At 57.3% G+C, this 27,074-nt stretch overlaps 2 protein-coding genes across 8 annotated transcripts; one reads left to right on the forward strand and one right to left on the reverse strand.

Annotated features, from left to right (window-relative positions):
- Positions 1–130: 130 nt before the first annotated feature.
- OBSL1 (obscurin like cytoskeletal adaptor 1) lies at positions 131–20,766 on the reverse strand. Of its 7 annotated transcripts, none has more exons than XM_034955235.3 (22): positions 19,660–20,766; positions 17,492–17,761; positions 17,155–17,406; positions 16,710–17,012; positions 16,267–16,563; positions 14,673–14,945; positions 13,772–13,870; positions 12,770–13,042; positions 11,817–12,089; positions 8,638–8,910; positions 7,605–7,880; positions 7,244–7,531; positions 6,782–7,057; positions 5,893–6,162; positions 5,459–5,731; positions 3,857–4,180; positions 2,979–3,091; positions 2,273–2,429; positions 1,941–2,102; positions 1,517–1,621; positions 932–1,201; positions 131–271 (listed from the first exon to the last, which is right to left on the reverse strand). In XM_034955235.3, exons 1-22 carry the CDS (start codon positions 20,669–20,671, stop codon positions 228–230), a joined length of 5,883 nt encoding a protein of 1,960 aa, XP_034811126.2. In that variant the 5' UTR covers positions 20,672–20,766; the 3' UTR covers positions 131–227. The 7 variants fall into 7 exon arrangements, with proteins under 7 accessions (XP_034811126.2, XP_034811127.2, XP_057157500.1 ...); XM_034955236.3 differs by having other exon boundaries at positions 131–245; positions 19,660–20,765; XM_057301517.2 differs by lacking the exon at positions 13,772–13,870 and having other exon boundaries at positions 131–245; positions 3,914–4,180; positions 19,660–20,711.
- A 187-nt stretch (positions 20,767–20,953) lies between these two features.
- On the forward strand, positions 20,954–25,117 carry INHA (inhibin subunit alpha). The gene is made up of 2 exons (XM_003818666.7): positions 20,954–22,050; positions 24,101–25,117. The coding sequence occupies exons 1-2, from the start codon at positions 21,783–21,785 to the stop codon at positions 24,931–24,933; spliced, it is 1,101 nt and encodes a 366-aa protein (XP_003818714.1). The 5' UTR covers positions 20,954–21,782; the 3' UTR covers positions 24,934–25,117.
- The last annotated feature ends 1,957 nt before the right edge of the window (positions 25,118–27,074 follow it).

The raw sequence follows: 27,074 nt of genomic DNA on the forward strand, positions 1-27,074 counted from the left end.
GTGGTCTTTGGTGGCTGGCACTTTCATGGGCCAGGTACAAGCACTACAGCCCTCGGTCCCCAGTGTCGCTCACTGCACAGGGGCTCCAGGCAAGGTCTGCCCTCCCACATCACTCAGAGAGGCAAGGAAATGAGCTGTAGCACTTTTATTGTTCCTTGTCTCTCTACCCCTGCCCACGGTAAGGGCAAACGCCTTCCAAGCTGTCCAAGGGCACCCGCCTGGTCTGGTTAGGTCCTCCTAGTTACCTGCAGAGGAATGACTCCACATGGGGCTGGGGAGAGAAGGGGGTACCACCTTCCTCTCCCCTGGCAGAGCCTGGACACCAGTACACAAAGAGCTGGGCCCCCAGGCTCTGCCCTACCCTTTCTGGGCCTTGGTCAGGGCTGTCTTGGCGGCAGGAAGGTGGGGGTCAGCTAGGGGTGGGGCACAGCGCAGCACCTGAAGGGAATGCTGGGATTTGGGATAGAAGGTGGGATGTCTCTTATGGGGAAGAGGAAAGAAAGAGGCTTCTGCCAAGGCTGACATGGAACTTGCTGAGATGGGCAGAGGCAAGCTGGGCAGAGGGCAGGAGGGAGGAGGGACAGGCTGGAGGAAGGCAGTGTTGGTGAAGTGGGGAGGAAAGGAACTGGTAGAAACAGGGCTGTTCAAGAGAGACAAACATGGTCCAGTGGCAGGAGAGAGGAGAAGCCTGGCAAGAAGGGGCGTAGAAAGGTGCGAACAGCTGACCAGGAGCAGCTGATCTGAGCCAAGCAGTTCCAGGGCTTTCCAGCCCTGGGTGTGCTCTACCCCTCCCCTCCCCCATCCCTACCTCCTACGTATCCCAGGACCCGTTGCCACCCCAAGTCCTGGAAAGCCTCCCATAGGTGTGGCTTAACCCATCAGCTCCCAGGCGCCCTCACCCTCCTGCCGCTGCCCAGTTGGCTTTACTCACCCTCTACCAGCAGCCGTGTGTGGGTGCTCTCCTGGCCGGCCTGGCAGCAGTAAGTGCCTTGGTCCTCAGGTCGAACGTCATGGATGACCAGGCTGTGGGTGGGGCCGTGGCTGCGCATCTCATACTTATCTCCCGGGCACAGCTCGGCCCCCTCCCGCAGCCAGCACACGTGGCCCCCCGAGCGGGACACAGTCACCTCCAGCACCGCCCGGCGGCCCACCAGAACGGTCTTCTCGCGAGGGGGGTGGCGGCACATCTGGAGAGGCAATGCTGGGGGTAGGGGGCGGGGGCTTAAGTTAATAGGGACACGCATGGCCCCCAGGAGGAGAGATGCATCTTCCCTCCCTGAAGTCTCCACTCCTGGCCTTAGCCCTCTATGCCACCAGTCCGTTCCCTTGCACCTCAGACCCAAAGTCTCCTCTTGCCGGGGAAACGCGCTGCCCTCTGTGACCCGGCCCAGGAGAGCCCCTCGGGGGGAAGGGAAGAGAGAGAGGCAGCGTTCTTGGGGCCAGCCCCAAGTCCGTCAGTCCCATGGCAGGAGAGACAGGATGTACTCTCTCTGTCGCTCCCACCCCACGTGCTTACCCTCCACTTCCAGTAGAGCCAGGGACTGGGCGGGCCCCGCCTGGAAGCGGACTTCACCGGCGTCCTCGGCGCGCAGCTCGCTAAGCACCAGAATGTGTTTCTTCCCTGGGGGTGAGGGGGTCGCTAGCGAGGCCGGAGCCACCTCTGAGGAGCGTTGGGGACGAAGGTGGGGGCGCAGCAGGCCCCTGGGTCGGTTCGGACGCTGTTAGTGTATGCTAGGGTGGGCGGAACAGGGATGCGGAGCGGGAAGCCTAGCGGTCCGGGACTAGGGGCTGGGGGCGGGGGAAAGACCGGGGACGAGGCTCACAGGGCCGTGGGGCGGGGCCCGTCGGAGCCAGGGGCGGGGCTTGTCCCGGTGCGGCGGGATCTGTTCGAGCCTGGGCGGGGCAGCGAGGGGCCCGAAAGGGTAACCAGGCGGGCAGACCTTCCTGTCGGATGCGGACGCGGGCTCCGGGTCTCAGCGGGCGGCCTCCGAGCTCCCAGCGCCCCGTGATCTCGACCTCCGACACGGTGCACTCGAACGTAGCGCCGTCGCCTTCGCGGGCGCTCACCGACCGCAGCTCGGAGAGTACCGCCACAGTACGCTCTGGGGCGGAGCCCGGGGCGTGAGTGGGGCGGGGCAGAGGGCAGTTACCGGTCACGCCCCCTCCACGCCCCCTTTCTAGAAGCACGCGCGGTCAGCAGGGTCCGGGGAAGACAGCTCCGCAAGTCTCGCGCCCAAAGCAGTGCCCAGCCTTCGCATCACCCCGTACCCACCGCGCACGGTCAGGCGGACCGGTCTGGCGCGGGCCGTCCCCACCGCGCAGCTGTAGGTCCCGGCGTCCGAGGGGCCGCAGCGTCGCAGCTGGAGAAGGCGGCGCGTGCCGAGGGCCTGGAGCCGGAGCCGCGGGCTAGGCGTGAGCGCGCTCCCGTCCTAGGGGCGGGAGTTGCAGAGGGTCGGGGCGAGCCCGGCTGGGCACAGGCGACCCCGGCCCTGGCAGGCGGCGCACCCTTTGTTGATGCCAAGCGGTCTCGAGGCGCGTTTATGCGTGTCTCGTGTTCCCAGGCTGGGGTCGGACTGTCCCGAAGCCTTTGGGGCCGTGCCAGAAGCCTCTTTGAAAAAGCGTCACCCTTTGGGGACCTTAGGGCCGCCAAGGTGCTCGGGAAGCCCAGAGCCAGGTATCGATCACAGGGGACATGGGCACGGATTCTGGAGTTAGGCAAACCTGGATTCGAATATGGGCTCTACCTGTTGTCTGCCCTTGGGTAGGTAATTTTTCCCACTGAGCATCAGTTTCCTGATAGGTATTACAGTGACAAGACCTACCTCCTAGAGTTGTCCTTGGAGTAAGGGATTAAATATAATGCAAATCTTAGCACAGTGCCAGGCACATCCGCTCAAGGAATATTAGCTGTTTCTGTCTGGGGCATTATTATCGTTGGTGTTACACTGAAGTGGGCTTGGCTGGGGCTGGGATCTGACCTTCTCCCAGGTAACATCAGCCAAAGCTTGGGAAAGCTCGCACTCGAACGTAGCTGTGTCGCCCTCGGTCACCTCTAGGTCGTGTGGCCCCCGCACGATGGTCACTGGGACCTCTGGGGGTGGGAGAGGGAAGACAGTGCAGAGGGAGCAGGATGGGGACCCATCTTGCAGGGACAAGGAGGACATACACTTGGGCACAACGGGCGGTAGAGGACACTAGCGAGTGGGGTTCGAGCTGGGACAAGTGGTCCATAGCGAGTGGGGTTCGAGCTGGGACAAGTGGTCCAAGAAGGATCTGTCAGTGGTGGGGGTGGGGGGGGGGTAGGTGGGCAGGGCCACAGGGCCAATGGGTTAGGAGTGGCCAACTGGGAGTCATACTTTAAGGTGGTCAGTGGGGGAGAAGCTGGGGGCCAGAGGGCAATGGGGAAACAAGCAGAGATGCCAGTGGAGTGGTCAGTGGGAACATCCTGGGACTGGAAGTAAAAATGGGGGACACTCAAGCAGAGTTGCTAGTGATGTCGCCCTTAGGCAGTCAGCGGATTCAAGGGACTGGAGTGGTCACGGGGCCCACACTTAGGCGGGCAGAGGGAGCCACGGCAGACAGTGTAGCCAGTAGGGTCACAGTTAGAGTGGTCAGTGGGGTGGTGTGCAGGCGGGCAGACAGCAGTGACCACAATGGCAAAGGCATGCTCATGGTAGCAGAGTCAGTGGTTGGCTGAGCCTTGGGCAGTCAGGGGCCACACTCAGGCAGAGGACTCTGGGGCCACACAGGGCCTATGAGTCAGGGGGATCACACTCTGGCAGGGATGTCAATGAGGGCCACACTGAGACAGGCATGGTCAGTGGGGGTCACACGAGTTGGGGGTCAGTATTCATGCCTGGGGTAAGTAGGGCCACACAGGTCAGCAGGTAGGCTGTGGTCCTGGAGGCCACACCTCTCACAATGAGTCTGGCTGCGCAGCGCAGGGAATCCGCCGTGAAGGAGACACAGCCTGAGTCGGCCAGGCCCAGGCCATTGAGTACCAGTCGGTGACGGTGGCCGTCCGAGTGGATGTGACACTTGGGTCCTGGATACAGCCGTACTCCACCCCGGGCCCACTCCCCGGTCACACCTTCCTGGGACAGCTCCAGCTGGAAGGTGGCACTGCCCCCCTCACTGATGGTCACGTCCTCCAGAGGCCGCAGCACCCTCAGCTGCCTCGCTGGCTGGGGGAAATGGAGAGAGGGAGGATGAGGCCTCCAGCTCTGGGCAGGGGTTGCAGTCAATCCTCATCCCTTGGCCCTGCCTACACCCCTGAACACCCAACCTAAGGTCCTGACCAAAAAAGTTCGGAACCAGGGTGCAGGAAGAAAGGGGCACAGTGGACAGATTTGGCGGGGGGAGGGCTGTATCAGGGTTAGGAGATGAGGGCACAGGAAGGGGGAGAAGTGTGGTTAGGGGGTCGTGGAGTCTGGGTGAGGGGTGCTGTGACACTTGAAGGAGCACGGAATTTGGAGTCAGACACACTAGGAATGGAACCTCGCTCTACCACATAGTTTGTGTGCTATGCGATCTTTGGCAAATGGCCTGACCTCTCTGGGCCCTAGTTGCCCCAGCTGTACGAGGTGAATAACATTGGGACACAGGTCTATTGTGATGATTTCTTGAATGAAATAAGTTAGAAGAGATGTGTCACCAATGACAACCATTCACCAAGCTCTGTGTAAGAATTTTCATGTTATCTCAGTTAATATTCCCAGAGACACTTGAGACAGGGATCAATCCCGTTTTTAAAATTTGAGACAGGGTCTTGCTGTCACCCAGTCTGGAATGCCGTGACATGATCATAGCTCACTATAGCCTCAAACTCCTGGGTTCAAGCAATCCTTCTGCCTCAGCCTCCCTAGTAACTACCATGCCCGGCTAATTTTTATTTTTTTTGTGGAGATGGGTTCTTGCTATGTTGCCCAGGATGGCCTCGAACTCCTGGCCTCAAGGGATCCTCCTGCCTTGGCCTCCCAAAGTGTTAGGATTATAGGCGTGAGCCACTGCACCTGGTCTCAGCCCCATTTTTAAGGAGACTTGGCTCAAAGAGGTTAACTTGCATGAGGTCACACAGGAAACAGAGGGCTCCAGCTTTGGGTGGGAGGTGTGGGGTGCTGTTTGTCAGCCATCCCTGCTACTTAAGTGGGTATGTGTATCCCTAGAATACATGCCTGAAGGATGCCCATGGCAAGTCTTTCTGGAGAATATTTGTGTTTATAGCAAAGCCAACTTGGAAATATGCAATGGAATGCAAAATCCACATGGACTTCTAAGGTAAATAAAAAATATTAGAAAAAGAAAAGTTTTGCTTTGGGCAAGCTGCTGCTGGGACGGCCATGGGTGACTTTTCTCAGCGATGAGGGGCACTTTGGTGGGGGCCTGAGGGACTCCAGGACAGCCAGAAAAGGCTGTGGTGTAGGGTGGGTAATGCATTAAGAGAGGACAGGGCACTCACGCCTCACGCTGAGCCTGGCCAGGGTGCGATCGTGGTGGCTCTCGCAGCCGTAGGTGCCCTGGTCGGCCAGTATGACACCATGGATGAAGAGGCGGTGGATGTGCCCATCCTGGGCCATGGACAGGCGAGAGTCGTGGGGCAGGGGCTGCCCACCTCGCACCCAGCGCACGGCCCCCGCTGTACCCACTCGGCCTGTCTCCACTTCGAGACACACGTCCTGGCCTTCCTCTGCCCGCACATCCTGCAACCGCCGTAGGAACAGCAGCTCTGTCTCTGGTGGGGAAGAAGGAGGCCATGGAGTCTGGTGGGGTTGGAGGCTGGCCCCTTGCTCCATCCCACTGGTCTGTCCCTAGGTGGAGAGGCAAGGCTGCTGGAATCCGGGTTGGGAGTACGGGCACGGGACACAGAGTATCTCATCCTCATCAGGACCTAACCTCGAACATGGAGCCGGGCACTTGTGGCCGTGCTCCCTGCCCGCACAGTCACGGTCCCCGCATCCCCCAGTTGGCAGCCTCGCAAGGTTAAGATGCGGCTTGAACCATTCTGGGCCATCTCCACCTGGGGCCCTGGAGTGACGACGGCCCCATTGCGCAGCCAGGTGACGTCGGCATCTGGTGGGGAGACTTCACACCGGAACGTGGCATCATCGCCCTCGTGGACAGTGAGTGGTGTCAGCTCCGAGACCAGCTTCACCGGCAGTGGCTCTAAGGGGCACGGTCAGGCAGTGAGCTGGGCTGGGTCTTTTCTCCTCTCTCCTTTTCATCCCCTCCTCAGGATGCAGGCCCTCATCCCCAGTCATTTAACAGACCTTCTGTGAGGACCTACTATGTATCGACCACACCAATGGCCCAAAGGACAAGATGCCAGCTCCCTGCCACTCCTTTTAGTCAGTTCCTCGTAATCCTAGCCTAGCACCCCACCTTGGTGGCACCCTAATAATATCATTTACCAGGGACCCTATTTACAGCATTTACTTGTCACAACAGGCCTATAAGAAAAGCACTATCCCCTTTTTTCAGAGCCGGGGCTCAGACAGGTTGAAGAACTTGGCCAATGTCACACAGCTACTGGGGCACAGAATCTAGGCTGGAACCTGGCTGGGTGGACTCTAGAGCCCCTGCTTTTAACCACTGGTTTATGCTGCTCTCAACATGAGGGTTTCTGGAAAGAGGAGCCCTGAGCCCCTATCCGAGTGATGGTCATGCATGCACTGGTTGGAGCCAGAAGCAGCAAAGCGGGGGTGGAGGAGTAAGGGGGCCCTAGAAAGTGGCAGATGGTCCTTGGGGTGCCACAGCCCACAGGGTGTGAGGGGTACACTGTTACCTTCCACGCTGACAAGGAAGATGCGGCTGTCCTGGGGCGCGTCGCACAGGTACTCCCCAGCGTCCCCGCTCCGTGCCCCCTGCACCCGCAGCACCTGCCTGGCCCCGGCCTGCTCCAGCTGCACCCGCCCCTGGCTTGCCAGTCGCTCCCCGTCCTTGTACCAGCGTACAGGGCCCCCTGGCCCGGAGAGGTGCACCACCAGCTCTAGGTCCCCGCCTGGAGTGCTCCGAACCCTCGTCTGGGCTGCCTCGGGAGCTACCACCCGCACAGGAGGCTCTGTGGAGTCAGAGCTGGAGGTCACTGGGAGGGAGAGGCTCAGGGCTTTGAGGAGGGCAGGGGGAGGCATGATGGGGAAGATACTGAGAGAAGTGGGGCCAGGGATGGGCAAGGCATGCTGGAAAAGCAGGAATCCCGCAGGGCTTGGGGTGCCACTCTCAGGCTTAGTGCCCAGGCTGTACTCACCAGCCACCTGGACGGTGAAGCTGAGGCTCGGGGCTCCAGGGGCTGCTCCAGACTGGCAGGTGTAGAGCCCTGCATGGGCTGGGCCTGCAGCCTGGATGCAGAGGACTCGGCGGGGGCCCTCGGCATGGAGCTCTAGGCCCTCGCCCTCCTGCACGGGCCTCCCATTGTGGCTCCAGACCACGGGGGCACCAGCCCGGGACAGTTCACAGCTCAGCACCACTGGCTCCCCGGGGGCCACACAGAGCGGGCTTGGCGTTGTCTCTGGAGCAAGGAACTGCACTGGGGGCTCTGGAGAAGACAGGAAGGTGTCATCCCATGCTTGCCCTTGCCTCCCTGCCCTGGGTTGGCCAGGAGCACCCACCAGCCAGGATGACATTGAAGGTGATGGCCTCATCCCGGGTCTCACACACGTACTCCCCGGCGTCCTCAGGCTGGGCATGGGGCAGGGTCAGGGTGCGGGTGGGCCCCTCGGCACCCAGCTGCAGGGCATCTGATGCCTCCACTTCCAGCCCGTCCTTGTACCAGCGCACCTGAGACCCACCTGGGGCCACCTCACAGCGCAGCTCCACGCGCCCTGGAGCCCCAAAATGCAGATCCAGGGAGCGGGCTGCCGGGTGCACAATCCTCTCTGGTGGGGCTGGTGGGTGGGCATGGAGAGGGGCACATAGGCTTGGCCAGCAGGCCTCTCCTGCCTCACCCGCCAGATCCTCAGCCCTCCCCACTGGCAGCACAGCTCTTGAGAACAGTGCCAGCTGCAGTCCATGGAGCAGCTGCTGTGTGCCAGGCACTGTCCTAAGAACCCTGTGTTTTTTCAATCAGTTACTCTGACCACCCTCAAGAGGTGCACAGCTGCTGGCTGCACTTCATGGCTGAGGACCTGAGGCCTCTTTAGAAGAAACTGACTTGCCTAAGGTCACACAGACAGAGTCAGATCTAGACTCACACCCAGATCTACACACCCCACTCCACAACCACCCCCACTTCCTATCCCCTTTCCCTGCCTTGCTTCTGATGCACTTGTTACCACCTGACAAACCATCTCTTTTATTTTTTGTCTGTCCACCCTCGCCAGAGTTTAAACTCTGTGAAGACAAGAGGTTTAGTCTTATTGGTTCACTACTGTATCCCTAGCATCTAAAACAGTGCCAAGCACATAGTAGTTGCTCAATGAGTATTGAATGGATGAATGAACGAATGGTTCTAATTGCTGGGCACCCTCCCACCAGGCCTCTGGTCCTGACCTGATGTGGCTAAGCAGGATTCTGATGGCCAAACACAAGGAAGCTGGATAAGGGGAAGGCTGGGGATGGGGTGGGGGAGGTGGGGCTAGGTGGGTGTCTGTCCCTTAGCCCCCTACCTCTCTACCTCCTCTGTGTGCTGCAGAGACTGCCCACCTGTGACAGTGACAGTGAAGAAGGCCGAGTCATCTCCAGCATCGCATACAAACTCGCCCCCGTCCTCGGGCTGAGCAGCAGGTAGCACCAGGCGGCAGCGTGGCCCATCCCTCTCCAGCACCAGGGCCTCGCTCTCCTCCACTTCCAGCCCATCCTTGTACCAGCGCACAGGGGCATCCTCCCGAGACAGTTCACACATCAGCACCACACACTCCAAGGTCACGGCGATCAAGGTCACCTCATCGCGAGGGTATATGATCCGCACTGGGGGTTCTGCAGGGTGGGGACAACCACAGCCTGTCACAAGCTCACCGTCAGTCTCTCTGGAGCCATTCGGCAGCATGAAGTCCCTATCACCCACATAATAATGAGAATAATAAGTAAAATAATAATAAGCAATAATAGGTCCACAGTTTGTTCTCTGAAATCCCTGGGGCCAGAGGGCGTTACAGAATCCAGAATGCTTTGGATTCCAGAAATGATGCGTTTCTCATCTATCACATACCTTCCTCAGCCCCCACGGGAGCCTCCCCCTTCATCAGTCATGTTAACATGTCTGTGGTATAACACATATTACATTCACCCTAAGCAGGATAGATTGAAAGATACAGAATCTTATAGATGTAAGAATGTATCTATAAGACACTCATATCTTATAGATATACAGCTATAGCTATATTCACCCTCGGCAGGATAATTAAAGCATGGAAATAGCTTCAGAGCAATCAAGCTCAGGTTTTCCTGAAATGACTTGGAATACAAAACTTACAAAAAGCCTTTTGATTTTGAGAGTTTTGGAATTTTGGAACTATGGATAAGGGATGGTGGATCTGCAATAGCAAACATTGACATGACACTTCCTAAGGTCCAGGAACAGTCCCAAGCACTTGAAACATTTAACTCTCATGGCAATCCTAAGAGGAAGGTAGTGTTTTGTCCCCATTTTCCATATAAGGGACTGGGCACAGAGTGGTTATACAACTTTCTTAAGGTCACAGCTGGCTACACCCACTCTGGGGCAGGAGGAGGAAATACCCTCTGTTAAAGGGAGGCTCAGACCCCACAGGTAGTGGCAGGAATTCCAAGCCAAGACTTGCAGGAACTCAGTAATGCTTTTTGCATTCAACGTCTGTCTGAGAGTTCCCCAGGGGTGCTAAATGCTGATTCTGGGAGCTCATCTCCAAGTTCTGGTCACTCCTCTGCAGAAAGGGAACCATGTCAATATTAGAGGTGACCAGCGCATGGAGCCCAGGCCTGCCCACACCCCCGCTGCCCCCAGGTCCCCCCAGAATCTTCAACTTTTGGGGCGACTAGTGCTCCATTAGCCTCTGGCCCCCTGGTGGCTGGGCTGAGGAACTGCTAGCTTCCCAATCAGGGGCCAGGGTTGGGGGGGGTGGGGGCTGGGGGTGGTTTATAGGGGCATGCATGGGCCGAGGTAACCACAAGCTCCCACTCAGCCCCCCAGCCTCCACGGAGACTCCTGCCTTGAGCCACACAACCCACCTCCCCCATGGGCTTGCTTGCTCTAAGGGTCTGGGGGATGCAGGCTGGTCCTCTGGGGCCGAGCAAGGCCAGGAGAGACCAGAATGCAGCTGCCTGAGGAGTGGGGAAGGTGATGAGGGCAGTGGGGTGAGGACAGGGTGCAGTGATGGGACCGGGTGGCTGCCCAGCCCCGGGACCTCAGCTTGGTGTCAGACTTGATTCGCTCTGGCCTAGAGCAGAGGTGGTGATTGTGTGAACTTCCCTGTGAAGAGACTGGTGTTTGTGAGGAGCCTGAGCATGGGCTGGAGTTTGTGTGGCTGTGGCCATTCTGTCTGGCCATGGCTGGGTGGGAGAGGGTGAAGATGATTATGACAGGGCAGAATATGTGCAGAAGGCCTCTTAGGCATTGTGGGCTTGTGTGTGTAGAGTGCATTAGCTGGGGTGCAGGGAGCAGGGGGGCCCTAAACAGCTCTGCATGGGGCGTGACTTTCAGGGCAGGGCTGGGAGAGGACAGGACTGTGGCCGCAGTAGGATGGGGGCTCCAGTGCAGCCACTGGGGTTCTGTGCCACCCAGAGCTGCCTAGCCCTATGGACCCCCAGCCCCAGACACACACTGGGCTGGGCGCTGTGAGCCATCACCCCGAGGTCTCCGGCACTGAACCTCCGTCACTTCCACAGTTGTCCTGTGCTTCTCCCACTTTGAATATTCTCCCACACCCCACCCCACTTAGCTCCAGTATCAGCTTTGAAAGCACTTCCTGTTGCCTGGCCAGGGTGGTGTCTCCCAGCCCCAGGGTCCCTAGAGTGGCCCTCAACAACCCATGCTCTAAGATCCTGGAACGCGTCTGGCTTTCCTGCCAGGCTGTGCAGTCCTAGAGGGAAGCGGCCGTGTCTGCGTGCTGCTGGCTCCTGTGTGTGGAAGGGTGACTTTCTCCGAGGCCCTCCCTGACCCTCCTGCTCTGTGCTCTTGAGCCCTCTGCCCTTGGCCCTCACAGTACTTATCACCAGGTGTCACTGTACATTTATTTGCATGTTTATTGGTTTAACACAGGGGTCGCAAACTCAAATGCCCACAGGGGCCAGGTTAGGTTAGCGGCTGAAGCAGTCTGGGGAGAGGCAAAAAGCAATGGCAGGGAGGTGGGACAGAGGAATGTGGGCCCCAAACTATGGGGGCAGCTGCTACTCAGTGCCAGCTGTTCGTCGCCATGGGGGGAAGCGGGACCAGAGCCGCCGGGTCTTCGGCTTTTTCAAGAGGACGCATAACTCCGGATTGTTATTTGAACTGTCCTGACTTTGGTAAGACTCTGCAGACCAAACAAAGCACATGTGTGGAATGCGCAGGGCCCCAGGACTGCCCGTTTGCGACCCCTGGTTAACAGCTGCCTCCTCACCTAGCCTGGCAGCTCATTCAGAATAGGGACCGTGTTTGCATTACTCCCCTGCTACTCCCAGTGCCTGATTCAGGGAAAGTGCTCAGTAAATGAGCTGTGGAGCAGAGCTAGGCCTGGCCTTGGGCACCGGGGAGGGGCTTGTTTCCTTGAATAGGGGCCCTGGGCTCATCTCAGCAAGAACCCTGGCACATGCACCTGCAGCCCACACCTCCCTCCTCCCCGGGGTGCTAGCTGGGGCTATGTGGCCAGCTCCTCCAGGGCTCAGGGCTGTCTCTGTGACCCCGGGGAGCTGGGCTGGGCCCACACCTGTGACGGTGACAGTGAAGGAGGCCGACTCATCGTCAATTTCACACAAGTACTCGCCGGAGTCCTCGAGCTGGACAGCGGGCAGCACCAGGCGGCGGACAGTGTCTTCCTTCTGCAGGAGCAGCGCGGGGCTCTCCACCACCTCCTCTCCATCCTTGGTCCAGCGCACCTCTGCCCAGGGCCGGCATAGCTCACAGGTCAGCACCACACGCTCCAGGCGCACGGCTGCCACATACACCTTGCCGCTGGGATACACGATCCACGAGGAGACGTCTGGAGGACAGGGACAGCCACTGCCGGGCATGAGGGGTGTGCCCTGCCGCCCTCCCTGACCCTGTTGTGTTCCCTACCCCTGGAAAGTAGGCCATGTGTTGAAGAGGGACCTTCCTGAGACCAAATCTCACAGCAGCTGACAGTTACTCACAGCTAGAGACACACGAATACAGCTGTCACAAAAGCACAGCAGACTTTCTGCTGCGCAGGAGCTGCACAGAGGGGACCACGGGGTCAGCCTCGGCTGTAGAAACGCTCCACATTCTCTGGGTTGGGACAGGGACGGTATGAAGGGTGGAACTGATGAGAGGAGGGTTGGGAGGAGGAGCTGGGGGTCTCCTCCTCCAAGATTTTTTTGCCCCTCTAGTGCCTGAGACCACCGGCCCTAGACTCTGCCCTACCCTGCAATAGACTCACTGTCCCCAGAGATTTCCCTTGGTACAGGTTTTCAGGAGAATAGAGAAAGCCAGGCTTCCTTAGCCAAGACCAGTGTGCTTATGATAACACGTTTCCTGAGTGTGACTAGACCATAGCTTGAGGAAAAAGGGAGGAGGTCCGATCTGCCAGGGGGAGGGCAGTAGGGGCGGGGAACAGTGGCCCAGGAGTGAAGGTGTGGCAGCTGTCCCAGCGGGAGCAGGGGCACCTTCCCCTGTGCCTCTGAGGCCCACCTGGCCCCCCACCTGTGATGGTGACAGTGAAGTAGGCACGCTCATCTCCAGCGACGCACTGAAACTCGCCCCCGTCTGAGGGCTGGGTGGCGGGCAGCACCAGGCGGCGATGGGGCCCCTCATTCTCCAGCACCACAAAGTCACTCTCCTCCACCTCCTGCCCGTCCTTGTACCAACGCACAGGGGCGTCCTCTCGGTCCACCTCACAGGCCAGCATGACACACTCGGAAGTTATGGCATGCACGAACACATGTTCTCGGGGGTCCACGATGTGCACGGGAGGATCTGGGTGGGAAGCAGAGATGGCATCACACAGACACCCCCGCACAATGAGTCCAAACTAGCTGTGTGGCCAGGAGACACTGTTTCTGCACAAGAGGACACTGGAGGAGGGCTAAGGTCCTGCTGTGTAGGGACTCAGGGACAATGACAAGGAATACTGAGGGCATGGCAGGTGAGGCATGGCAGGTGAGGCATGGCAGGAGATCATGTGGCACCAGAGTGCTCTGTGGGTCCCCAAAGGATCAGAGGTGGTGGGGTGAGTACATGGAGAGAAGGAAGCACAGAGAGTTCACAGAGTGGCAGCCACCATTTGTCTAGGCTGAAGGGAGGTCACTGTCACAAGTCACATCAGGGCCATGCTTACTGCCTCTATTACGAGAAAGACCCCAGGGTGGGCAGGAGGTGAAGGATGATCCAACAAGTGGCAACAGTGAGACAGCCACTCTCCAGGTAGTGGGTTCCCTGTCACTGGGTGCATTCAGGCAGGGGCCACAGTGTGGAAAACAGGACTCCCACTCAGTGAGATGAGTGGGATCCATGGTTCCCAAGCTGCTCTCTCAGAGAGTCTGCACTTGTTAGGAAAGGATCTTCAGGCTCCACCCTGGATACTGGGGCTCTGGACAGTCCAGGGATTTATAACCAGCTTCCAGGAGCTTCCTAAAGCAGCCAGCCTACGGACTGCCTTGTGAGAACCACGGGGTGACTGCACTCGATGCTTCTGTTTGACTCTACCTGAGGCAGCAGGAACAGAACAATCCTGTGTGTGTCGCCAAGCTATGGTGTGACGGAGGTCACATAACCTCTTACAGCCTCTGTTTCTTTGCCTGTGAACTGGAGATATATTGCCCCTCATCGAGTTGTGAAGATTAAATGAAAGAGTGTGTATTGAAAATACTTAGCATAGTGCTTGGCTCAGAGTAAGTGTCCAAAAAGTGTTTGCTCCCATCTCTCCTCCCCTTAATTGCATTTTGTTCCCCCACCCAACCCAGCAGAGGCTATGTGGACAGCGAGACAGTGTTAGTGTATCAGGGGTTTAGGAGGCAAAGTCACGCTGTGCGTGGCACACACCTATAATCCCAGCTGCTCAAGAGGCTGAGGAAGGAGGATCGTTTGAGCACAGGAGTTCAAGGCCAGCCTGGGCAACAGTGAGACCCTCATCTTAAAGAAAGAAAGAAAGAAAGAAAGCCAGGCATGGTGGCTCACACCTATAATCCCAGCATTTTAGGAGGCTGAGGCGGGCAGATCACTTGAGGTCAGGGGTGACCTAACCAACATAGTGAAACTGTCTCTACCAAATAATAAAAAAATTAGCTGGGCATGGTGGCGCGCACCTGTAGTCCCAGCTACTTGGGAGGCTGAGGTGAGAGAATCGCTTTAACTCAGGAGGCGGAGGTTGCAATGAGCTGAGATCACGCCACTGCCCTCCAGCCAGGGCAACAGAGTGAGAGCCTGTCTCCAAAAAAAAAAAACAAAACAAAAAAGCAAGTGCAGAGTTATCTGAAACATGTCCCCTGGGCCACTGGACTCTCCCTGTAAAGGACTCCCCCAAGTAGGCAGCAGACCAGAGGGCATGGCTTATGCGGCCCCACAATCAGCCTTGGCTGGAGGAGCCAAGGCTGGCATGCTTCCTGACCTTGGACAGTGACGCCGAAGAAGGCCGAGACCCCTTCTGTCCTGCACTCAAACTCGCCACTGTCCTGGACTTTGGCCTCAGGCAGGATCAGACGGTGTTTGCGCCCATCCATCTTCACCACCAGCAACTCGCTGTCCTCCACCTTCTGCCCATCCTTGTACCAGGTTGCCGGGAAGTCCACCCTTGAGAGCTCACAAGTCAGCACCACCCGCTCTGAGGTTGTGAAGGTCAATGACACCTTGTCCTGGGGGCTCAGGATGTGCACCGGGCTCTCTGTGTGGGGAGAAGTACAGATAAGCACCCCTCCCTCCGGTGCATGGGCTCAGTGTCGGATGCATCAGAGGGAACAACTGCTGTTGTTGGGGTTTTTAAAAATAGGCTTAGGCTTACACACCAACCCTTAAGAGCAGTGCTTTGGCTGTGCATAAGAATTCCTAGGGAGCCTGCTAAAAATGCAGAATTCTTGGATTCCCAAGCATGCAGGGGCCAGGAAATCTGCATTATAAACCAGCCCTCCAGGTGGTTCTGATGTCAGTGAACTGGGATCCCATTTTGGAAATGCTGCTCTGGTTGCTGGTCAGGTCTCACCTGGCCCCTCTGCCTGCGATGCTGACAGTGAATCACCCCAAGACCCCGTGCATGGGTGCCGACAGATTCCTTGATTGGTCTTACAAACTCCAGCAATGGTGACATGGCAAATGCTAGCGTGATCCTTGAACTTTGAGCGCCCCACCTCCAGCTGTTCTCCTCAGGGATGCCTCATTCCCCTCCTTCCCCCTTTCAACAGGTGGCACAGTGTGATCAGGAGCCCGACTGCCTGGGTTCATAATTCAGCACCTGTGCTCATTAGCTCTGTACTTTGAGCAAGTCACTTAACGTATCTGTGCCTGTTTCCCCAGCTATAAAATGGGAATGTCAAAAGAACCTATCTTAAGTTTGAGATAAGCCTGGCCAACATGGCGAAGCCCCATCTCCACTAAAATACAAAAACAAGCCGGGTATGGTGATGCACGTCTGTAGTCCCAGCTACTCGGGAGGCTGAGGCAGGAGAATCTCTTGAACCCACAAGGTGGAGATTGCAGTGAGCCGAGATCGCGCCATTGCACTCCAGCCTGGGTGACAGAGTGAGACTCTATCTCAAAAAAAAAAAAAAAAAGAACCTATCTTATAGGGCCATTGAGAAGATTGTGTTAATGTATGTAAGGTGATTAGGACTGTGCCTGGCACGTAGAAAGTTGCGATGACAATGTCAACAATTAGACAACATGGCAGGAGGCAGGCAGGGACTAGCAGCCAGGGTCTGTGTCTTTCAAATGAGATGACAAATGTGACAGGATTCTGTAAACCACAAAGCACTCCAGAGAACTGGGATATGATGCTGACATATATCAAGATAACAAGGGGTGCCCTGGATGTTGCATGTGGGTTGAAATTGGCCTTCCGGACCTCTGAGCCCTCAACCTCAGCCCATCATGGATGCTCCTTGCTCTCCTGGCCCAGAAACAAGAAATAAAAACAGCATCTGCCTCATTTTGCCAACAGGACTTCTGTGTCTTGACCCTTTCTGCCCACTCAGGTCCCCATTGGCACCAACCTTGGATTGTGAGGGCAGCTGAGTCCTGCACACCGGGGCAGCTGAAGCCGACCAGGGCACCGCTGTCCTGGTGCTTGACGGCATGCAGGATGAGTCTGTGCTGCAGACCCTTCTGCTCCATACAGTACCGCAGGGCCCCAGGTTCCACCTGGCCCTCCGGCTCGTTACTCTTGAGCTCTTCCCCATTAAGGAACCAGGTACCCTGGATGATGGTGGAGAGATCGAGGGAGAAGACGGCATCTTCCCCGTCGTATACCTGCACATCCTCCAGACCTGCCACCAGGCGAGCTGTGGGCACTGAGGCAGGGACAGAGTGCAGCTGTCAGAACTAGAAGGTGTGGCAGAGGGCAGAGGCTGGCGGATGGCAGGCCTGTGAGAGGACCAGCACTGAGGGCTGGGGAAGGGAGGAGAAGTGATGGGTGGGTCTGGCAGGACCAACTCACCAAGGTGAGCAGAACCGTGGAACACCACGTGGGGACTACGGCCATGTCCACTGACTGTGCAGATGCGGAAGCGGTAGTCACCCTCGGAGGGCACACAGTCACCCGGCACCTCCACGGCTCCGGCTTTCTCGATGCTGAAGCACTGAATCCAGTCTTCAGAGCCCACTTCCTGCCGCTCCAGCCGGTAGATGAATGGGGTCTCGGGAGCTGGCTCGGGAGGCTTCCAGGTCAACAGGACCGTGTTCTTGTGGCCCTTGAACATCTCTGCCGATATGGGGGGTCCTGGGGGACTGTGCTTGACACCTGAAACCAAGGCGGGGATGTGTTCCGGCCTTGCTCGGGCCTCCACAGCCCTTCCACCTTAAATCTACTTCACCAACCCAGCTCCGGCATCTGGCCAACCTCCTGCCCTGCCTCGCCTGTCCAGAGGCCTTCCTGCCCTCACATTTTACTCTGAGAAGCGTAGTGGTACGGGAGTTGCCCAGGCTAAAGGTGACCTCGCCAGCATCCTCTCGGGTGACCCCTGGAAGGACCAGGGCATGCATGTGGCCTGAGCTGCTCTGGCAGATGACCGGCAGCTCCTCCCCATCACGGCTCCAGCGTCCCTCGACCCCAGCCTCTAGAGTTTCCACTAGCAGCACAGCATTCTCTCCTTCCAGGACGTCGAGCTTCCGGGGCAGGCGCTTCAGGATGGGCCCTGAGATGCGGACAGGAATCCATCAACCTGGAATCTGAGCACCTGCCTGCCTCCGCCTCAGCCTCTTCCCCACGGGCCAGCTGACCTTTGACTGTGACGTTGGCCACGGTGCGCACCCGGCCCCGCATCTCGCACAGGTAGATACCATCATCGTCTGCCTTCAGCCTGTGGATGATGAGGCGCCGGACAGTGCCCTCTTCGATCTGCTCGTACTTGTGGCAGGGCAGCAGCCGCTGGTCCTCACGGAACCAGGCCGTGGGGATGCGGGAGTTGGGTACTTTACACTCCAGCACGGCAATCCCGTGCTCACGGCCCTCCACGTCCTGCAGGGGCCGTGTGAACCGGAGGCGGGGCTCTGTGGAGAGAGGAGAGAGAGACAAGAGAGGGCTCTGGAGAAGGCCCAGACTAGGAGTAGGATACCTAGAAGTGCATTAGCTCATGCTGTGTGCTCTTCATGCAGAGCCAGCGGGCACTGTGGAATCACAGAAAACTACCAGAAGGGAAGTGGTGGTTCCTAAGATGACCTGAGTTCTCCTCCAGCCCTGACACTAGCCACATCACCTTAAGCAAGTCCATTTCAATGCTTCTGGGCCTCAGTCTCCTTACTTTTAAAATGGGGAAAGGGAGAGAAGGGGTTGGACCAGATTGATGATTTCCAAACTGTTCCCTGGGGCCCTCCAGGCCCTAGATTGGTGATTTCCAAACTGTTCCCTGGGCACCCCCCAGTCATTTCACATATTCCGCAAGGGTCTGAGTAGAATTTAAAATATTTTAACTCTTTTTTTTTTTTGAGGTGGAGTCTCGCTCTGTTGCCCAGGCTGGAGTGCAGTGGCGCAATCTCGGCTCACTGCAACCTCCACCTCCCGGGTTCAAGCAATTCTGGTGCCTCAGCCTCTCAAGTAGAGCTGGGATTATAGGCAGGCGCCACTACGCCTGGCTAATGATTTTGTATTTTTAGTAGAGATGGGGTTTCGCCATGTTGGCCAGGCTGTTCTCCAACTCCTGACCTCAAGTGATCCGCCCACCTCAGTCTCCCAAAGTGCTGGGATTACAGGATGAGCCACCGTGCCTAGCTATTTTAACCCTTTTCAAAAGTGTATTTCAAAAAAAAAAAAAAAAAGAAAAGAAAAGAAAACAGGATGTTGGAAACCAGAGGATTAACTAGGGCTGCTGGAGAAGCAAGTTTTTGTGTGTGTGTGTGTATGCAACTCGGGGAAGCTCCTCTAGCCTTCCCTCCGGGCTTTTCTTTCCTGATGGAGGTCCAGATCAGCACCAACCTGACGAATCTGTGAGCATTGAACTGTGACAGTGAGGCCACCACCGCAGCCTGGGGGCAACATGCTTGATTGCATGCCAGGCAGGACTCAGGAGAATTTACCAACTTTTTTTTCCTCTAAGAGAAAAAACTGGACAATAACTAGTGCAGGTGTAATCTTTTGCGTTGTGATGAAATCCTATTATGGGGAGTGTTACCTTCTGGTGAGTTTGGGGTGTGCTTTTTTTTCCTTTGGAATTTTCTGTTTATGAGAATGTAACCATTTATTGGATATTGTTGGTGATTCAACTTTGAAATATAAACCTTCTCTCCTTCACCTTCCTCTTCTTGCAAACGTGGGGAGCAGTTTAATCAAAGAATAGTAAAAACACGCAGGACATTTGTCCTCCCTCAAGTCTAGCTTTCCACTGAATCACTTGTTTCTCAAGGTGACAGATGCAGCCAGGCCGTCCCCACAGGGTTCAGAGCCTGGTCTCATGAATGCAGCCTTTACTTCAAATTCCTGTATTCAATAAAATAGCCTCCTTATTCTCACTGATGGTTTAGAAGTACCTGTTATATACGTAGACTCAGCAATTTACGCCCATAAACTACTCCTTTATCTGTCTCATATATTGGGGCTCTGGTTGTGAATTCAGTTGGGGAAGGAGGAGTAAAATAACAAAGACGTTGAAAACCACTAGGGAAGAAGAGTTCTAGGGCCCTCCGGATTTGTACATCAATCACTCCTTAGTGGTGTTCCACCATCTGCCTCGGAATCATTTAAGGAGTTTGCTAAGAAGTTCCTGAGTACCCTGGAGACCTACCAAATCCGAATCCCTGGGGAGTGAGAGGCGGGCGGGTTTGGTATTTTAATATTCCCGCGGACCACCTCTCCTCCAGTCTTGGGGGCAGCGCTGGGCACCGAGGAGGGCTGGAGTTCGGAGGGCCTCGGAGGGCACTCGAGGCCCCTCCCTAGGCCCCGGGCTCCGCCGTACCTTTCACGTGCAGGTGCACGGCACTGAGCGTCTGGCCCGCCGAGTTGCGCGCGGCGCAGACGTAGAGCCCACGGTCCTTGGCCTGGCAGTAGAGCACCTTGAGCACGAAGCCGCCGTCGCGGTCGCGGTACATGAGGCGGCGGCGGTCCGGGAGCAGCGGGCGGCCCTCCCAGTGCCATTCGATCTCGGGCTCGGGCTTGCCCATCACGTAGCAGCGGAACTTGGCGTGCTTGCCCTCGTTCACCCAGAAGGTCTTAGGCGCGCACTTGAGCGGCTCCACCACCGGCGCGGGGGCCTCGTCGGGGTCCGCGGGCGGGCTCTCGGGGGGCTGGTGCACCTGGAGCAGCGCCCCCGCCTGCGCGTGGCCGTGCGCGTTGCGGGCGTGGCACACGTAGACGCCGGAATCCGGCAGCCGAGCCGCCAGGATGCGCAGTGCCAGGCTCGCGCCGGGGCCGTCCTCGGCGCGGCCCTGCTCGAGCGCGAAGTGGCTGCTGTCCCACACTTCGTCCAGGGCCATCCCGTCCTTCTCCCAGTACAGTGTGGGCTCGGGGAGGCCCCCCGCCCGGCACGTCAGCACCACCTCCGCCCCCCGCAGCACCCACTGGGATCGAGGCCCCGTGAGGAAGACCGGGGCGCCCTCCCCGGACCCCGGCGATGGCAGCAGGCGCTCGGCGGGCTGCAGCTCGGGGTCGGAGGCCGGCGGCTCCAGCACGGTGACGGCGGCCGCCGCGTAGGCCTCGCCGGCCGCGTTGCGGGCGCGGCACACGTAGACCCCCGCGTCGGTGGGCAGTGCGGCGCTCAGCAGCAGGCCGTGCTCCGCGCCGTCCGCCGGGAAGCTCAGGCGTTCCGAGGCCGCCAGCTGCTGCCCGCCCTTCTCCCACACCACTACAGGCGGCGGCTCCCCCAGGACCACGCACTTGAGCTCGGCCTCGGCGCCACTTACCACCCGCACAGGCCGCGGGAAGCGCAGGAAGCACGGGGGGCTCCCCTGGTCCCCCGAGCTCGCCTTCATCGCGGCGGCCGACCGCCTGCAGCGGCGAACGGTGGGGGGGCGGGGGGGGGCGGAGGGCGAGCCGAGGCCCGGGGCGGCGGGGTCGGGGCGCGGCTGGGGACCGGGCGCGGGGACCCGCGGAGCTCTCCCGGGCCTCCCGCTCCCGGCTCGCCTCCTTACCCTCGGCCCCGAGCTGCAGCTCTGCGGCGGCGGCGGCGATTCCCGGGCCCGAAGCCTGGCGCTCAGGGGGCAGTCCTTCCTGTTTGCCTCTCCAGCGAGGGGCCCCGCAGCCTCCCCTGCCCGCTGCCTGGCTTCCTGCTCTTGGGAGCCTCTCTTCCCAGCCCCCTCCCACAGCTTGGGCCTCTTCCCCCTCCTCCCTCCCACCTCCAGCCGCCAGGTCCCCAGCCGCCCGCCAGGCTTGGGCCTGAGTGGCAGAGGCGCCTGCAGCTGCCAATCCCAAAAATATTCTCTGATGACACAGCTGGAGGGCAAGAGCCCAGACTGGCTCCACTGGTCTAAGTATAGAGCAGGCAGGACCACCTGCCCCCGGCCCTAGCCCCGGTTCTAGCCCCGGTTCCAGCCCTGCCCCCAAGGGCTGGCCGCCCAGCAGCTGCTTATTGAAAGGGGCCCCAGAAGGTCTGAGGGGTGATGCACTTTGTCTCCCTGACAAATAACACTTTCCGGGGCTGGCCGGCTACAGCTCCCAGGCTCCTGTCCCACCTGATGTCACCTCTGGATGTGTGTGTGTGTGTGTGTGTGTGAGAGTGTGTGTGAGTGTGTGAGTGTGTGTGTGTGTGTGTGTGTGTGTAGGGAGAAGGGGTTGTATGTTTGCATGTGTGAGTCAGGTCGCTTGAGGCGAAATCCTTCCCAGCCCCTCCCCCACATCCCTGGCGGGAGTGGGAGATAAGGCTCATGGCCACAGACATCTGCGTCAGAGATAGGAGGTCTCAATGCCACGGGCAGGGGCAACTCGGACTGTGGGGCGTGGAAAGGACTGGGGAAGACTGGGTGAGAAGGGTAGAAGAGGGTGGGTGTGGGATGGGGAGGGGAGAGTGGAAAGGTCCTGGGCAGACCCTGGCAGAAGGGGCACGGGGCAGGGTGTGAGTTCCCCACTAGCAGGGCCAGGTTAGCTATGGTGCTGCACCTACTGCTCTTCTTGCTGCTGACCCCACAGGGTGGGCACAGCTGCCAGGGGCTGGAGCTGGCCCGGGAACTTGTTCTGGCCAAGGTGAGGGCCCTGTTCTTGGATGCCTTGGGGCCCCCTGCGGTGACCAGGGAAGGTGGGGACCCTGGAGTCAGGCGGCTGCCCCGAAGACATGCCCTGGGGGGCTTCACACACAGGGGCTCTGAGCCCGAGGAAGAGGAGGATGTCTCCCAAGCCATCCTTTTCCCAGCCACAGGTAACGAGGGTGGGGGAACCGGCAGGATGACTTTGAGAAAAAGCAAGGCACAGCATGGGTTTGCAGGCCAGGCGGACCTGGGTTTGAATCCCAGTCCTGCTACTCAGTTGCTTTGCAGCAATAGGCCGGTTACTAAACTTCCTTATGCTTCTGTCTCCCCATCTGTAAAATGGACTAATGCCCACCTCTCAGGATTAAGTGAGAGGCTGTACCTAGAGTGCATGGCAGGTGGGAGGCATTTGGGAGGTATGCGCTGGGAGACCGGGGGTCTCTAAAGATGGAGATATCTGGGCTTGAGCCCCTTCCTGCCACCCTTCCTCCTATCTCTGCCTCTGCTCGCTGCTCCAAACCCTGTTTCTTTACTCCCAGGTAGCTGACACTGAGAAGCTATCAGAGATACAGGCAAAAGATTAGTTGGGAAACTTTTCTGGAAAATTAGTCTATCTTCTCTTGAGTTCCTGTCTCAACATATATGTGTCCCCTTGTTCCACTGACTGAACGGATAAGCCCTCCTGTGGGCTTTCTTGTCATCTGGTCCACCTTTCTCTTAGAGAGGACCCCTGCCTCCCTCACTTCAGTCCGTTCGCAGCACAGTGGGGAGAAGGATGGCTTTGGGATCAGGCAAAATCCCAGCCTGGCCACTTAGTCGTTGAACGTCATTTCACCTCTCTAAGCCTCATTTTCCTTATCTGCAAAATGGACCAATTGTGACTAGATAATGAGAGAAGCCATGTAACAGTATAGTTCCAATTGCCAGTCCATGAACGAGTGCTGCTCCAGGATGATTAGTATAGTCTATGAGTGTGTCAGTGTGAGGATGCCAACTACACATTCTTGAAAGGACTGCCCTCTGTTCTGAGTTACAGCCCTCCTCCTTCTCTTCCCCCTCTTCCTTGTTCTCCATTTGCTTCCCCTTCCCACTTGCCTTTCCCTCCTTCTTCTTCTTCTTTTTTTTGGTGTAAACCTGTCTTTTAAAAATGGAATTATTTTAAAGAATTTATCCTACAATATTCCTGACATGCCAAAGATATAAAGAGTAATATAGGCCAGGCGTGGTGGCTCACGTCTGTACTCCCAGCACTTTGGGAGGCCAAGGCAGGAGGATCACAAGGTCAAGAGATCGAGACTATCCTGGCTAACATGGTGAACCCCGTCTCTACTAAAAATACAAAAAATTAGCCAGGCATGGTGGCACCAGCTACTCGGGAAGCTGAGGCAGGAGAATTGCTTGAATGTGGGAGGCGGAGCGGAAGGCAGAGGTTGCAGTGAGCCGAGATGGCGCCACTGCACTCCAGCCTGGGCGACAGAGCTAGACTCCATCTCAAAAAAAAAAAAAAAGGTAATATGGCTGGGTGTGATGGCTCATGCCTATAATCCCAGCACTTTGGAAGGTGAAGGCAGGCAGATTGCTTGAGCTCAGGAGTTTGAGATCAGCCTGGGCAACATAGCGAGACCCTGTCTCTACAAAACCCACAAAAGTTAGCTAGGTGTGGTAGCACACGCCTGTGGTCTCAGTTACTCAGGAGGCTGAGGTGGGAGGATTGCTTGAGCCCAGGAGGTAGATGCTGCAGTGAGCCGTGATCATGCCACTGCACTCCAGCCTGGGTGACACAGTAAGACTCTGTCTCAAAAAAAAAAAAAAAAAAAAAAAGGTAATATAACAACCATCCATGTAGACACCATTCAGGATACTGTTTCACACTATCTGGTGAGTAAGCATTGAAGTCTAATACAAATTCTTAGTGCTGGTGAAGTGGAGAGAGGGCCTCTTACACACTGCTGATGGGCATGTTAATTGGTAAAACCACTTCAGAGAGAAGTTGGCAATGTCTTCTATTTTTTTAAGTCCCTTCATGATGAAATTAAAAAATGGGAAGCCTACAGAAGCTCTCCCAAAACTCAGGAGAGTCCCCACATCCCGGAGGGCATGGAGCAGAGTGCAGCCCATCATTGGCTCATGACTGGTGGCCACATCCCTCCTGCTGAAGAGGAGGGGTGCCAGGTCCTGCCAGTCAGGGCTGCCCTCTCCCTTTTCTTCTGTCTCCTGCAGGTGCCAGCTGTGAGGACAAGTCAGCTGCCAGAGGGCTGGCCCAGGAGGCTGAGGAGGGCCTCTTCAGATACATGTTCCGGCCATCCCAGCATACACGCAGCCGCCAGGTGACTTCAGCCCAGCTGTGGTTCCACACCGGGCTGGACAGGCAGGGCACAGCAGCCTCCAATAGCTCTGAGCCCCTGCTAGGCCTGCTGGCACTATCACCGGGAGGACCTGTGGCTGTGCCCATGTCTTTGGGCCATGCTCCCCCTCGCTGGGCCGTGCTGCACCTGGCCACCTCTGCTCTCTCTCTGCTGACCCACCCCGTCCTGGTGCTGCTGCTGCACTGTCCCCTCTGTACCTGCTCAGCCCGGCCTGAGGCCACGCCCTTCCTGGTGGCCCACACTCGGACCAGACCACCCAGTGGAGGGGAGAGAGCCCGACGCTCAACTCCCCTGATGTCCTGGCCTTGGTCTCCCTCTGCTCTGCGCCTGCTGCAGAGGCCTCCGGAGGAACCGGCTGCCCATGCCAACTGCCACAGAGTAGCACTGAACATCTCCTTCCAGGAGCTGGGCTGGGAACGGTGGATCGTGTACCCTCCCAGTTTCATCTTCCACTACTGTCATGGTGGTTGTGGGCTGCACATCCCACCAAACCTGTCCCTTCCAGTCCCTGGGGCTCCCCCTACCCCAGCCCAGCCCTACTCCTTGCTGCCAGGGGCCCAGCCCTGCTGTGCTGCTCTCCCAGGGACCATGAGGCCCCTACATGTCCGCACCACCTCGGATGGAGGTTACTCTTTCAAGTATGAGACAGTGCCCAACCTTCTCACGCAGCACTGTGCTTGTATCTAAGCGGGGGGGTCTTCCTTCTTAATCCCATGGCTGGTGGCCACGCCCCCACCATCATCAGCTGGGAGGAAAGGCAGAGTTGGGAAATAGATGGCTCCCACTCCTCCCTCCTTTCACTTCTCTGCCTATGGGCTACCCTCCCCACCCCACTTCTATCTCAATAAAGAACACAGTGCATATGACTTGACATACGTTCTCCAGCTTCTCTGATATGGAGTTGGGCCCCCAGGAGCATGGGACTGTCAGATCTCAGGTCACTCAGCCACACTTGACCTCAGAGACATGAAGTTCAAGAGCTATAACTGGATGTGTATTGGTTGGGAATCTACAACGCTTGGGGGTGACAATAGTGCTCCAAGCTCCTTGGAGAGCCACCTTGGAGACAGAGCTGGACGCATGCAAGCTGAACCAGACATGTCAATCAGGTTGCCTGCCCTGCACACCTAAGGGAGACTGCTGCACTCACATGCCCACATCCAAGGCAGCCATAAGTCCCCTCCCCTGCCATTCTCTGCCACAGCTGATGGGCACTTAGCCCGAGGTCAGGTGATTTGTAGCCTGGCCAGAGACTGTGGCCTTTGGAGCCCCACTGAGATAATTGTCCAGAGTTGGCCAGACCTTGGAGTCACTTGGGAAGCTTGGGTGGGATGTAAGGGAGAGATACATGTGTTGGCAGCATCAGAAAGAAATTAACAAGGGCAAAGAGGTGGTGTTGTGTTAAGGTCAGGCAGATCACCTGACCAAAGACCTGAGGACTTCGTTTTGCCAAAGGCCCTTCTTTGAATCCGTCACTGACTCTTGCTGTAGACTCCGTGAGGCCTCCTGCAGTAGGATTCTAGTTCATGAACTCTTTGGCTCCCTTGATGTCACCTGTACATGTTTACATAACCCCTTAACTCAGCCCTTAGCATCAGAAGAGTGGAAAGACTGAGGCTATTGCCAGAAAATAGAAAAGCTCTTTTGTGAATTTGTGCGTGCAGGACATGGTGCAAAACAGCACTTTTCTTTTTTCATTGCGTTTCCTATCAGTCCATTCTGCCTCCGGATTTGGGCATGGGGAAGCCCCTCTCCGCTGGCCTTCCTCCCTGCTTTTTTCATTCTCCTTGTTATCCCCCTGGGTCTCGTTATCCTTGTGCTCCACCCCAGGGTCCCTGCTATCAGCCACTGGTTCCATCCAGTCTCCAACACGTGTGTGTGTGTGTGTGTGTGTTTGTGTGTGTGTGTTTAGGGGAAGGGCTGGGATGTTCAGGTCCATCAGACTGGAACTCGAGAGCACTTTCTGATATTGACTGCACAACTACAGTGTGTATTTATCTAACCAGAGTCTTTTACTGGTCAAAGACTCCTTTCTACTAGCCTGGCTTGATGGGGTGGAAGGGTAAGCGCCTGCTCCAGTGAGCGGTGCAGCGGGAAAGAATCCTATCCCGTCACAGTTACACCAACACCCCTCCCCCACTGGAGCTAACCTGAATGAGCCACTGTTCCCTGCAGCACAGGAGCGGTCAGAGCCATGTACGTGCTCCTGTACACGCCCCAGTCTCTGTTGACACTGAGTACCTCAGAAGGCTGTCACTGTTCTGGAGGGGGAAACCTGCTTGTTCGCAGTCCCCAGTCTCTCCCAGGACCTTTGTGTTGACTCAGCATTGGAAGCGCTCTGTGCTCAGAGCTCTGTGCATCCCTATTCAGGCAGTGGGCTGGGGAGACAGCTGCTTGGGCTCTGCCAGTGGTGGGAAGGGGAGGTTTTTTCCAAGCCTGTCTATGTTCTACGTGCTCCCTGCCTGGCTTCTCTGGCTAGATCCTCCCTTCCCAAACAGTGAGGTCTTTCCCTGGGATCTTCAATTTTCCTACTAGGCTTCAGCTCTTCATTCTTCCTGCTGGGGCCCCCTAGAACCCTGTGTTATCCAGATGCTCCCTGTCCCAGGGATGAGGATGGGCGCTGAGGGCTGGGGGCAGATTACTGAGGGGTACAGGATTCTCCACGAGGCCAGTTAGCAGATTGGTATTGCAAGTGAAAAGCGTGCACATGTCTGAGACAAAATGAGAAAAATGAGTATGAGGGAGTCTTTCACAAAGCCAAATATATTCATTTTATAAAGGCTATCTTTCATTGCTACCCATTACCTTTTCTGCTTGTGGGTGTGTGA

The sequence above is a fragment of the Pan paniscus genome, chromosome 13 (genome assembly GCF_029289425.2).
Source record: "Pan paniscus chromosome 13, NHGRI_mPanPan1-v2.0_pri, whole genome shotgun sequence".
NCBI lineage: Eukaryota > Metazoa > Chordata > Mammalia > Primates > Hominidae > Pan > Pan paniscus.

Coding starts and splice junctions, on each gene's coding strand:
- OBSL1 (XM_034955235.3), bottom strand. CDS start 20,671: ATGAAGGCGAGCTCGGGGGACCAGGGGAGCCCCCCGTGCTTCCTGCGC. Junction 17,762..19,659: donor CGTGCACCTGCACGTGAAAG/GTACGGCGGAGC, acceptor CTCTCTCCACAG/AGCCCCGCCTCCGGTTCACA. Junction 1,202..1,516: donor GGCTCTACTGGAAGTGGAGG/GTAAGCACGTGG, acceptor CCCTACCCCCAG/CATTGCCTCTCCAGATGTGC.
- INHA (XM_003818666.7), top strand. CDS start 21,783: ATGGTGCTGCACCTACTGCTCTTCTTGCTGCTGACCCCACAGGGTGGG. Junction 22,051..24,100: donor CATCCTTTTCCCAGCCACAG/GTAACGAGGGTG, acceptor TGTCTCCTGCAG/GTGCCAGCTGTGAGGACAAG.